At 37.1% G+C, this 12,024-nt stretch overlaps 1 protein-coding gene across 4 annotated transcripts in view; it reads right to left on the bottom strand.

Annotated features, from left to right (window-relative positions):
• Positions 1-12,024, bottom strand: part of TMEM65 (transmembrane protein 65) — a 47,508-nt gene that overhangs the window by 29,017 nt on the left and 6,467 nt on the right. For 3 of the 4 annotated variants that reach the window (XR_014843371.1, XM_021088951.2, XM_085021710.1), the window contains exon 2: positions 3,667-3,747. The exons of the other annotated variant lie outside the window; for it this stretch is intronic. Coding sequence is in view for 2 of the 3 variants with exons in the window: in XM_021088951.2 (XP_020944610.1) it covers positions 3,667-3,747 (81 nt within the window). In the remaining variant the exon portion in view is untranslated. The remainder of the gene's footprint in view (positions 1-3,666; positions 3,748-12,024) is intronic. 4 annotated transcript variants of the gene reach the window in all.

The raw sequence follows: 12,024 nt of genomic DNA, 5'->3' as shown, positions 1-12,024 counted from the left end.
TTTAAAAGAAAAAAATTGATATGGCTATGTAACATAAAAACTGACATTTAAAATTGAAAATGAAACACTTTAGAAATTGAAAAGGGAGTTCCCGTCGTGGCGCAGTGGTTAACGAATCCGACTAGGAACCATGAGGTTGCGGGTTCGGTCCCTGCCCTTGCTCAGTGGGTTAACGATCCGGCGTTGCCGTGAGCTGTGGTGTAGGTTGCAGACGCGGTTCGGATCCCGCGTTGCTGTGGCGCTGGCGTAGGCCGGTGGCTACAGCTCCGATTCAACACCTAGCCTGGGAACCTCCATATGCCGCGGGAGCGGCCCAAGAAATAGCAACAACAACAACAACAAAAGACAAAAAGACAAAAAAAAAAAAAAAAAAAAAAAAAAAAGAAATTGAAAGGAACTTAACTTTTTAACTTAATAAATTTCAAATAACAGGTCTCTTTTTTAAATAAAGATTATTTACTGTAAAAGGACTTTTAATTTTTTTAAATACATGCATTAACTAAGACCCAAAAAAAAGTATTTGAGTATGATTTTTAAATTTTATTCAGCATTTAAAAGATTACTGCAACATGCACATTATTTAGCAAAGAAATTTTTACTTTTATCATGTAATATTGTCACCTTATTAACCTTCAAGGGAACATAACATGCAGCTTGGGGCTTCACTCAGGGGCAAGTAACCAATTCCTGGGCTGAGGCAGTCCAGTGGTTTAATAGCTGAGGACAGGAGTTGGCCAGCAGTAAAGATGAGGAAGGTGACTAATTAATCATCACCTTTATTAACCTCATTAATGTAGAGACCTATTAATTAACTCTGGCTTAAGAAAATAGCAAATACTAGATTACAGTATTTATTTCTCATATCTGTCATTTCATGAGGTTTGCTTTTTTTTTTTTAGGATAATCAAATATACTAGTGATTTCTGGTTGCTTTTACACACCTAACTAGTGTATTTAGGAGCAATTATAGACACTATCTAACAAACAAACTATATTCCTTCCCTTTCTTCATGTCAAAGGAAAACAGACAAGGAAAATTACTAGTATATATAATGACTGTACTTTTTATTTAAAGGCTATGATAAAACAACAGTACAGCTTTTAAAATAGACCAATCTAATTACTTTTACTTAGGTATAGAGATGGTACTATACAACTTTAAAAAAATCACATAACTAAGTATATATAACATGATACATTATATTATAGATGGAAAGTTTAAAGTAAGCCACAAAAAAAGAAATCTTGGAACAACATAAGTGGTTTATATATTTGTGGGTATAGTTACCTAGATTCCCAGAAAACATTCATTTTAAAATAAAACTGATACTAGGAAGAAAGAGAAATTTTTCAGTCAGTGCATTACTGTTTTCTCTTTCAATCATTTCCCAAATAAAAATTATTTCATAGAATGTTAGAGCTGAAAGGATTCTTAGAAATAATCTGCCAGTGGTTCTCAATGGGGTGGTACCTCACTCTAGAAGATGCTTGGAAATGCAGGGTTGTTCTTGGATAGGATAATGACTAATAAATGCTACTGGCATTAGGGATTCTAAACATCTTACAATGCACAAGAGAGTTCTTCATAATGAAGAATTATCTAGCCCAAATGCCAGTGGTATGCCCACTGAGAAATACTGACTTAATTCTCCATTTTGGAAATTCAGCCACTTAGGTCCAGAGATGTTAAGTGACTTACTCAAGGACACACAATTGGGTCTAGAACCCAGATTCTCATTTTCTTGTTTTATTTCTCTTTCAATGAGTAAATTCTCAATAGGAAAACATAGAAGAACCAAGAATCAATCATATATGAATATATAAAACATTGTCAAAACATTGGTCATGCATTAATATTTGAAACTGAAATAAAACTGCAATTAACTAAAATATTAATACCTTTTCAAATTACTTTTTTTCTCTAAGAAATTATTCCCTTTCAGATAAATCACTTTCAAAAATCCATCAAAGTTAAAAGGAAGAGGAGGAAATCAACTGATTAACTATGGTTACCAAGTTAACATTTTCTGAATAGGAAAATTACATGTTTCTGTTGGTTTTAGAATAACTAGATACCCTGTAGTCTAGCACCAATCTCCCCTGCTAATCCTGAAGAAATCTATTATAGTGAACAAAGAGCACTGAACTAAAAAGCCAAAGGTCCTGACATCAATCCCTACTCTTTTACACACACACACACACACACACACACACACACACGCACACACGGTCACCACATCTTGATTATATCATAAATCCTCTAGATCTCGTTTCAGGTTACGTAAAATGAGGAATTTAGGTCTCTGCATCCTTTCTAGTTCTGAGATTCTGATTCTATACTTCTTCTTTATTATGTAACTAATAGGATTGTAAAAATACAGGGGTATCACCTAAACATTTATGAGGAAGCACATTATAAATGTGGGTCTCAAAAGGTGATCACTTACAGGTTAAATCCTACTATTAGTTTATTGATTGTTCAACAGCATCTTACCTCCTAGTGATATCATTTGCCACATCTATAGAATAAGTGTCATTCCTTTTTCCCTACATTGTCCTAAAAATGAGGGCTAATTAATCTTCAGAATAATCCAAAATTAAAACTTTTTCCTTCAAAAGGCATTTTCATTAAATGTTTAATTACTGCATACACACTGAGATTACATTTTTTAAGTTTCAGAGTTATATTAGAATTGTCAAAGTAGAGCAAACTGGGGATTTTTGCAGTGGACTAATGTTACCATATACATATGTGAACATGTGTGTACATGCATACTATATCCCTCTACATTTCCCAGAGGTATTTACAGTTTAGTTCTTGCTCTTGACACTACATAAACAGCCTAAGAAAACTGAGTTACATTTATCCTTTATCCTTACAAAATTTCAATTGAGCCACGAAATGCTTTGTTCCTTTCCATACACTGTCATATCATTCTTAGGCAATGCATCCATATTAAATAGCAATCAAAAAATGAAATATGGATAGAGAGATAATTATTTTTATTTCTCCCTCCCCTACCCAATACACAGACAAACTCAACACAATTACTCCACCACCACCACCAAAGCATGACCGTAAGTTAGGTCAATCTGTATGGCGACTGAATCTAAAAAATTTTCATGAACGGCCTTAGAGTGAATTTATAGTGAATAATTTGAATGGCCTTAAGTCTTTCAAACTATTCAAGAATATATTCCTAAAACATATTTTCCTAAAGTTCAGTTACTTAAACACAGTTTCTCTCTGCAATATTCTGAAGGTTTCCCTGTGTGTGTTCTTTTTGTCCTACTCATTCGTCCTTTTAAAGAACTTCAGTCTTTGTTGCTTCTTATGCCTCACTTGCAGTGGTTACTGCAACAGCTTTTAAAATATGCTACTTAATTATAATTAAATATAAGTGATTTTGTATTTTGTTAAGGTCATAAATGTAATCTTTCAGTTAATTAAACATGCAATTATTAGTCCATCATATCCACAAGCTCTACGGTTAGATAATAAAAACATTCTGTAGAGTTTAAAACACATTGATGCAAAAAAAAAAAAAAAAGGCTATCACAGTAACCAAACATTCTGTTTCAAACAAGCAAGAAGTTGCGTGAAAGAGATGCTTTTCCACTTGCAATAAACATTAAGACAATCAATTCTGCAAGACTGTACTATACCAAAGCTATCAGGGGCCTCTGCTGATGATAACTCCTTTGCTCGCTTCACAATGGCAATCTCGGGTTTGGGATATCTGCATGCTAAAAATATTTTTAAATCAAATACGTATAAATTTTAAAATGTATATGAAATTCTGAAGTGAAACATGCTAAATTAAAACATGGGCAATCCTCACTTTACACACTAGTTTGGGGACATAAAAACGACAATGCAAGCTGAAACTATGCAAAGCAATCTTAATAACCAATGAGGAGAATCACAATTGTTCTGTGACTTTTAACTTTTTTTTCAAAACATTAAAATTATCTTACTGGCAGTTATAAATATAGAGAAAAAAATTTTAATAGTAAAACTAATGTTCATTTAGTACACTATAAAATGTTAAAAACATGTTAAAGTGTCTATTTCTTTTTTTTTCTTTTTTCAATGCCAACACCTACGGCACACAGAAGTTCCCAGGCTAGCGGTCAAATCAGAGCTGCAGCTGCCAGCCTACACCACAGCCATAGCAATGCCCAATCCAAGCCGTGGCCACAACCCAACCCGCAGCTCATGGCCTGAACATGGCCAGGGATCAAACCTGCATCCTCATGAATACTAGCTGGGTTCATTATCAGTGAGCCACAATGGGAACTATCCATTTCTTTGTTTAAAAAAAAAAAAAAAAGCTCCAAATGAAAAAAACTGCTCCAATAGTACTAGGACTCTGTTTTTCATCATATAACTTACAATAAAAGCTAGTATTTTTCCAATGCCTTAGTGAACTGTCACACTCCTTTATAAGTCTGAAATAGCTTACATTTTATCATACACACACACATACACACACATATATATACATATATAGGCAGCACTTGCAGCATACAGAAGTTCCTGAGCCAGGGATTGAACCAGTGCTGCAGCAGTGACAAGGACGAATCCTTAACTGCTCAGTCACCAAGAAACTCCGATCTTTCATATTTTTAGTATCATAAAACATCTCTGAGAGTTCCTTTAATGTGAAATTTTTACCAGAGTCACTTTCTCTGGAACATCTTCCTTTTCATTACAATATCCTCACTTTTCCTATTTATGTCCACAAGTTTGCTTTCTCTTAGCTCCTCTGTCTACATATCTGGAGTCTTTCAAAAGGAAAATAGTAACTCTATAAGTGAATAAATCAGACAGATATTACTTAGTCAAATGTTCAAAAGAAATGGTCAAACCTAGAAATGGTTAACATCATCAGGAACAAATAAAAACCATGAGCCAATTGATAGGATGAAAAAAAGAACACAAAATTACTTCTGCAATATTCCTTCTGAAGATGTATAACTGGAATCTATTCATGAAAAAAGAGACAAAACCAAATTGAAATAAGTACATGCTATAAAGTAACTAGTCAATCATCCTTAAAAGTATCAAGGTAATGAAAGGGAAAGACTGAGAAACTGTTCCAAAAAAAAGGAAATTCTAAATCCAACATGTGATATTGGACTGGATCTTTTTGCTGTAAAGGGGTATTATTGGGACAGCTGGCAAAACCTGAATGACAGCAGAGTATAGGACAGTAGTAATCTATCCATGTCATATTGTGGTTATACAGGACAATGTTTGTTTACAGGAAATACAGGCCAATACTCCAGCTGTAGTTGCATTTGCGATGCAGTCAATCCTTAGCATCTTCTGAGAGATGGTCCTCAGTGACTGCCCTCTTGGGAGACTGCCTCAGCTGAAGATGCTGCCTCACCCAAGGCTCTGCCTGCCCCTTGCTCAGGGCAGTCCTTATTCTTTTTTTTTTTTTTTTTTTTTTTTTTGTCTTTTTGCCTTTCTCTAGGGCTGCTCCCACGGCATATGGAGGTTCCTAGACTAATCCGAGCTGTAGCACTGGCCTACACCAGAGCCAGAGCAATGAGGGATCAGAGCCACGTCTGCAACCTACATCACAGCTCACAGCAACGCCGGATCCTTAACCACTGAGCAAGGCCAGAAATCGAACCTGCAACCTCATGGTTCCTTGTCAGATTTGCTATCCACTGTGCCATGATGGGAACTCCCAGGGCAGTCCTTATTCAACAGCTCAGTTTCACAGAGGAAGAGGCCTGGACCTCTCACCCAACTCAGGGCAACAGTGAGGGATCATCCTATCTCTAGAACTCTAGCTCAGGTTCAGCTAAGGCTTCCACTGAGACTCCATTACTCTACTTCTACCTCTGCCCAAACCTGCTTCCTTCCCTTCCTGTTCTAAGGTGAGGATTCGCACAGCACTCCCCAGTAAACTTACATGCTAACTTCTGCCTCGGTGGCTGCTTCCTAAGGAAACTAACCTGTGCCAGGGGGGACAGTGCAACCTATCAGCAACTTACTCTCAAATGATTCAGGGGAAGGAAAAAAAGCACACTTGAAACTTTTTCTAAAATTGGAGACTGTTTCAAAAACTTTAATACAAAATTAAGTGGGGAAAGCACAAAGAACAGGATGAAGAAAAGAAGAAGAAAAAAGTATTACAGAGGGCATGCTTCACCGAAGAAATGAGACTACCCAATGGAAAGTATTTCAAGGTAATAGTGGGAAAGAAAAAGAGATAAACAAAAAGGAATAAATCTATTACACAGTATTTATTACTCAAAAGTAATTACTGCAAAACTATAAAATCAGTGTTAACAATTCACATTTTTGGTAATGTTTTAAAGAAGCCCCTTGGAGTAGAAAAATGCTATGATAATGTTTTTTAAACCACAAGCTCTTTCTCACACACAAACATAAAATTCTGCCAGCTCACAAAATATGCCACATCTTACACTATCACTCTCACATCTGTTTGCCTGTTTCCTTTTGCGATTCAAGCATGCCTGAGTTTATCTACACGACCTCGACTCCTTCCCACCTTAAAAACAAAAACAATTGCTATAATCTTGCTACTCAAAATACTGTCCCCCTGGACCTATAGCACTGACTCACTGGGAACTCATTAGAAATACGGACTCTCAGGAGTTCCCATAGTGGCGCAGTAGTTAAGGAACCCAACTAGGAACCATGAGGTTGCGGGTTCGATCCCCGGTCTTGCTCAGTGGGTTAAGGATCCAGCTTTGCCGTGAGCTGTGGTGTAGATCGCAGACGGCTTGGATCCCAAGCTGCTGTGGCTCTGGCGTAAGCCAGCAGCTATGGCTCGGGAAGGGACCCTAGAAAAGGCAAAAAGACAGAAAAGAAAAAAAAAAAGAAATACGGACTCTCAGGCCAAACCCCAATCTCCTGAAATGGCATCTGTATTTCAGTAGATTCCCAGATAATTGTTTACATTAAACTTTGTGAGGCAGGTTTGTTTTCACGGTGGGATATGAAAGCTAACAAAGAGCATTGCTCCCACTCTTAAAGTGACACGAAGTCAAACTACATTCAAATTTATGACTTATTTCAAACTCTTAAGAGGACTCAAGTCACAAAGTGAACAGCTAGTCTCAAATCAAAAGAGAAGTAGGCACCTGCAAGGACAGAGGGGACGTTAGCATTTGCTTACTTGAGACAGATGCAACCGGACACCATAAGGAGAGTACAGCTAGAATAGTACGGGAACAGGTGAAGGCAGAGTGAGGGCCAGTGGGACAGTGTAAAGGCATTAGGATATGAATAAATTCTGGGAGCCTGCACCTTCTGGCAGGTTCTTTCACCAGAAATCCCGCCAGACACAAAAAAGGTAACAGAGGGAGCCCTAAGCAAGTGACCATTATGATACGGACCTAGAAGAGGGGAAAAGCAGTACTGAAGGGACATGAAACTCCACCTGGATCCCTTTCTCAATCTCTCCTATGAGTCAAAGGCTTCAATCTGTGAGAAGGCACCTTTAGGACAGATAGGGTGACCAGCCATCCAGTTTGCCTGGGGCTATTTCAGTTTTAGTATTAAAAGTCCCACAGCCCAGGAAAAAATGTTTTTCCTACTTCTTAAGTATTTTAATTTGAAAAATGGAGTTTCAAATCATCTTGCTTTCTACAAGCTTCTTGCCAAAGAAAATGAAAAGACATTACTCGTATATTTTCTGCACAATGCTACTAAAGAAGTATAATTTGCTTACCTGTGATATTACATTTTTCTCTGATAAACTAGAATTCTACACAGGACTCTGTTAAAATTTTAGTAAACTGGTAACATATATTTAAAGTAAGCTCCAACTTCTGACCAATGAGTAAAGAGATCATCTCAGTACTACTCAGTTACTGCCTGACAGCTCCTGCCATCCAAGTCCAAAGTTTCCTTTACAGAGTGGAATCATTCCTTATTGTTACTCCCTCCTTATCCCATTCCACTCTATACTCTGGTCATTATGTTCCACTCATATTTGCCTTCTGTCAATTCCTACACTATGCCAAGTCCCTTTCTATCTCAGAATCTTAGTATCTTCTTTTCCTTTTCAAATGCTCTTCCTCTACCTGTCTGAATGAATAGCTGCTTCTTCATCCTTTATTTTTGGCTTAAATATTACCTAAACAAAGGCCTTCCCTGGAATAAATGTCCTTCTCTTAATTCTTCTAACAGCACACACTATCTCTAATTATTTAATTTACGCTATTGCTCATATCTCTCTTCTCTCAGAAATATGTTTCATGAGAGTATTTTGCTGAATTAATTCTCTGACATATCCCCAATACCCAATACCATGTCCATTATATATTAGGGAGAGTAACAAATATTTGTTACATAAATAAATTTTTAAAGTTTAAAAATATTTTCTAGAAACAGCATGTTAGATTTTTGTTAAAAAAAAAAAAAAAGGCAAAAAAAAAAAACAAAAAAAAACCCCCATTTAAAACTCTAAGGGAGGGAGTTGCCTTAACCAGCTCAGCTGGTTAGGAACCTGACTAGTATCTGTGAGGTCACAGATTTGATCCCTGGCCTTGCTCATTGAGTTAAGGATCCTGTGTTGCTGTGAGCTGCGGTATAGGCACAGACATGGCTCAGATACTGTCTTGCTATGGCTGTGGCATAGGCCAGCAGCTGCAGCTCCTATTCCATCCCTAGCCTGGGAAATTCCGTATGACACAACTTGGGCCCTAAAAAGAAAACAAAAAAATATATAAGAGAAAATTAGAGTAAAGGTTAGAAATTTAGAGATTTAGGACAGTTAGAAGTCCCAAATACTAATTTTCTGATTTTTTCAAAATCTTCCCACAATTTATAAACATTTTTGCACAATGATTTTACTTTGATTTCCCTCATTATCAAAATAATAGTGCCCTATTTGCTTTTATATTTAATGTTGACTATTATACAAACATAGGGAAGATAGACTAAGATGTCACCAGCACATGTGACATTTATTGAGCATTTGAGTTGTTACCTTCTTTTCCCAGCATGTGTTAAAAAATCACAGGTATGAATATTCAGAAAGGTGCAATGATGTGAACAGGGGTTTTAAAGTCAAAGCTAAGTTAAAAACTCTACTCTGCCATACAGGTCTTAGGATTTTGGGCAAGCTCCTCTTGGCCTCAGCATCTTTATCCACAGAACAGAGATCATTCCCTCTCTCTCCAAGAGAAGTAAACAGCATAATTACCTGAAAACTTGCTTAATTAACTCAGTATGTCCAGCACAGAGCAAACATTCAATAATTGCTAAAGTAATGGTAATAAAGATGGTGTAAGCAGCAGGAGTGGCAGTGGTGAGATGTCTTCTATAAAATATAAGAACCATTATACAATAAAAATTCAGAAGTTATATTACAAAATACAAGGCTCTTTGGAAAATTACAAATGTTTTAATAACATAGTGTCCTAAATAGTCTATCCTAAAACTCAGAAAGAAGACAGAAAATCTAAACCAAGTAAAGGACACCATTCTAACTTAAATTTCATTGAAACCTTAAGATCCATAAATAGAAATGCCTCACTTAAGTACCTTTTAAGTGTTTAAAATAACAACCTTTGAACAGCCATAATCCTAATGTTAGCAAAAATACAAGATCTTCAGTGTGAGATCTGAAGAGTCAGAGATCAATAACAATGTGACAGGTGCAACTGACTAGCTGGAAAGACAGAAGAGAGTAGTGGTCTGTGGCCTTGAAATGTCTAACTAACATAATTAAACCCTACTGAAAAGTGTAGGGGTTCAGAATGAGAGAGAAAATGAAAGAAAAATAAGAAAATAAAAAACACTATGGGAGTTCCCTGGTGGTCTGGTGGTTAGGATTTAGCACTTTCACCACTGTGGCCCAACTGGTCCAAGAACTGAGATCCCACATTAAGCCACTGCATGCTGTGGCCAAAAGAATAAAAAATAAAAATGGAAAAAAAAAAAAAAAGAAGAAGAAGAGTTCCGCTGTGGCTCAGCAGTAACAAACCCGACAGATATCCATGAGAATGTGGGTTTGATCCACAGCCTCACTCAGTGGCTCAGTGGGTTAAAGATCCCGTGTTGCCTTGACCTGTGGTGTAGGTCACAGAAATGGCTCAGATCACATGTTGCTGTGGCTGTGGTGTAGGCCGGCAGCTGCAGCTCTGATTCAACCCCTAGCCCAGGAACTTCTGTATGCCAAGGGTGGGACCCTAAAAAAAAAAAAGAAAACCCACTATCAAAGAGTGACAAAGAGCAGACATTAGAAACAATAACAGAGATGCCAAGAAGCAGACCTCCTTACACGGCAGAAAAGTTTACCACAACCACAAGGGATGAATGAGAACAGAGTAGAACAGTCTGCCGGCTCTGGGGGGGCAGGGCGGTGAAGAGCAAGCTCAAGACATTTTATCAGCACTATGACACAGTCTGAAAAGCATGCCAACTGAAACAGCACAGTGTTCCGGAGGCATTTAGTGTGATGACTAGTACATCTACAAATAGAAGTAAGTGGCCCCAAAGAAAATCATTGTATTAAAATACCATATATAAGGACTCTGACATCTGGTAGAAGCTAAATTGTGCTCATTATACTTTTACTAAGCAGAGAAAAATGCAGTATGTTCAAATATGTTGCCATCAAAAGCAAAGTAAATGTTTTAGAGGTTAAGAGGAATGGCGTTTTTGTTACCTGCAAAGTCCTTTCTCTAGATGAGTCTCATTTACCAGTTGGTTCAAAGTGACTACGTTATTATATTTTTAACAAATAACAACTTGCTTTTATGTGGTTGTATTCATTAATTTAAGGCAGACATAAACCTATGAGTCAAAGACAGGGCTAGAGTCTTTTAAATCTACATACTAATCTACATACTAATCCAGCTGACTTGAGCAAGATGCTAATAAAATCTGCACTCAGGAATTTAGTCTCTGTCTGTTCCAGTTAGTACTCTCACACGCCAAAGAAAACCAAACGAGTATAGTTATGCAAACTCATCACTATTTTTAGAAAAACTAAAGCAACTGCCACCAATATTAGATCATCCCCAACATTCAAGATCATCCTCCATTATCTTCGGTTCCACCTGAGCCTTCCAGGGTGATTCTAGGAAGTGGCAGGCTTTATGTTATTTCAATTTTCCTACCTATAAATTTGCTTATAAAAATTTATTTGTCACAATTGCTATAAAGAGTAAGGAAAGAGTAACTATTGAGATGAACACCACAAATTACTGGTGAATTAAACTATAGCAGTGTTCGACTTATCTGGAAGCCCTATTTCCCAAGTACCTAATATTCAGAATTTAGTGAAGAACTTAGAAGTGAAGAACAATAAAACAAAAATAGTTATTACAAAGCTTTGTTTATTTGACAATGAGGTGAAGAGTCTGACAGAGAGGTAAGGAATTACTCTTCTGTCCTTATCCAGAGACAAATAAATACAAAATACAAATAAATAAATAAAGCAAATCAGCTAGAAGTAAAGAGAATAAAATGAAAATAGCAAGTATCAATGCATGACAGGAAAATAGGATAGAGGGGGCCAAGGACTAAAGAAGAAAGAGTCTTTTCTGTTTATATATTTATATGAAATATAGCATTTCATGTAAAGCAATGGCCCTCAACCAGACTGGTTCTGCTACCTTCTTCCCCTACCTCCCACCCAGTGTCTCCTCCAGGGACCAGGTGGCCATGTCTAGAAACATTTTTGGTTGACAAAACTCAGGGTGAGGAGGGTGGGAGGGTGCTACTGGCATCTAGTGGATAGAAGACAGGGATGCTGCTAAATATCCTATGTGGAGGACAGCCCCCACAACAAAGAATTATCCAGCCCAAAATGTGAATCCTGATATAGAGGAAAGAATCCTATACATCTCTCTCCCTCCCCTCTCTCTGCAGCTGTTTACCAAGTGACCCCCAAAATACCACATGAAAGAGATGAATCATCCAGCTGAGTCCTGCCTGTATTCCCAATCCACAAAATAATGAGATATTAAGGGAATGGCTGTTGTTTTATGTCACAAATAACTCTGGACCTCAAGTTATAAGTT

This window comes from Sus scrofa, chromosome 4, assembly GCF_054392235.1.
Source record: "Sus scrofa isolate SSC_HxYL_T2T_F1_AM1 chromosome 4, Sscrofa_HxYL_maternal_Yorkshire_Landrace_v2.0, whole genome shotgun sequence".
Taxonomy (NCBI): Eukaryota; Metazoa; Chordata; class Mammalia; order Artiodactyla; family Suidae; genus Sus; species Sus scrofa.
The sequence above is the reverse complement of the archived record's forward strand: the minus strand, read 5'-3'. Positions and strand labels throughout refer to the sequence as shown.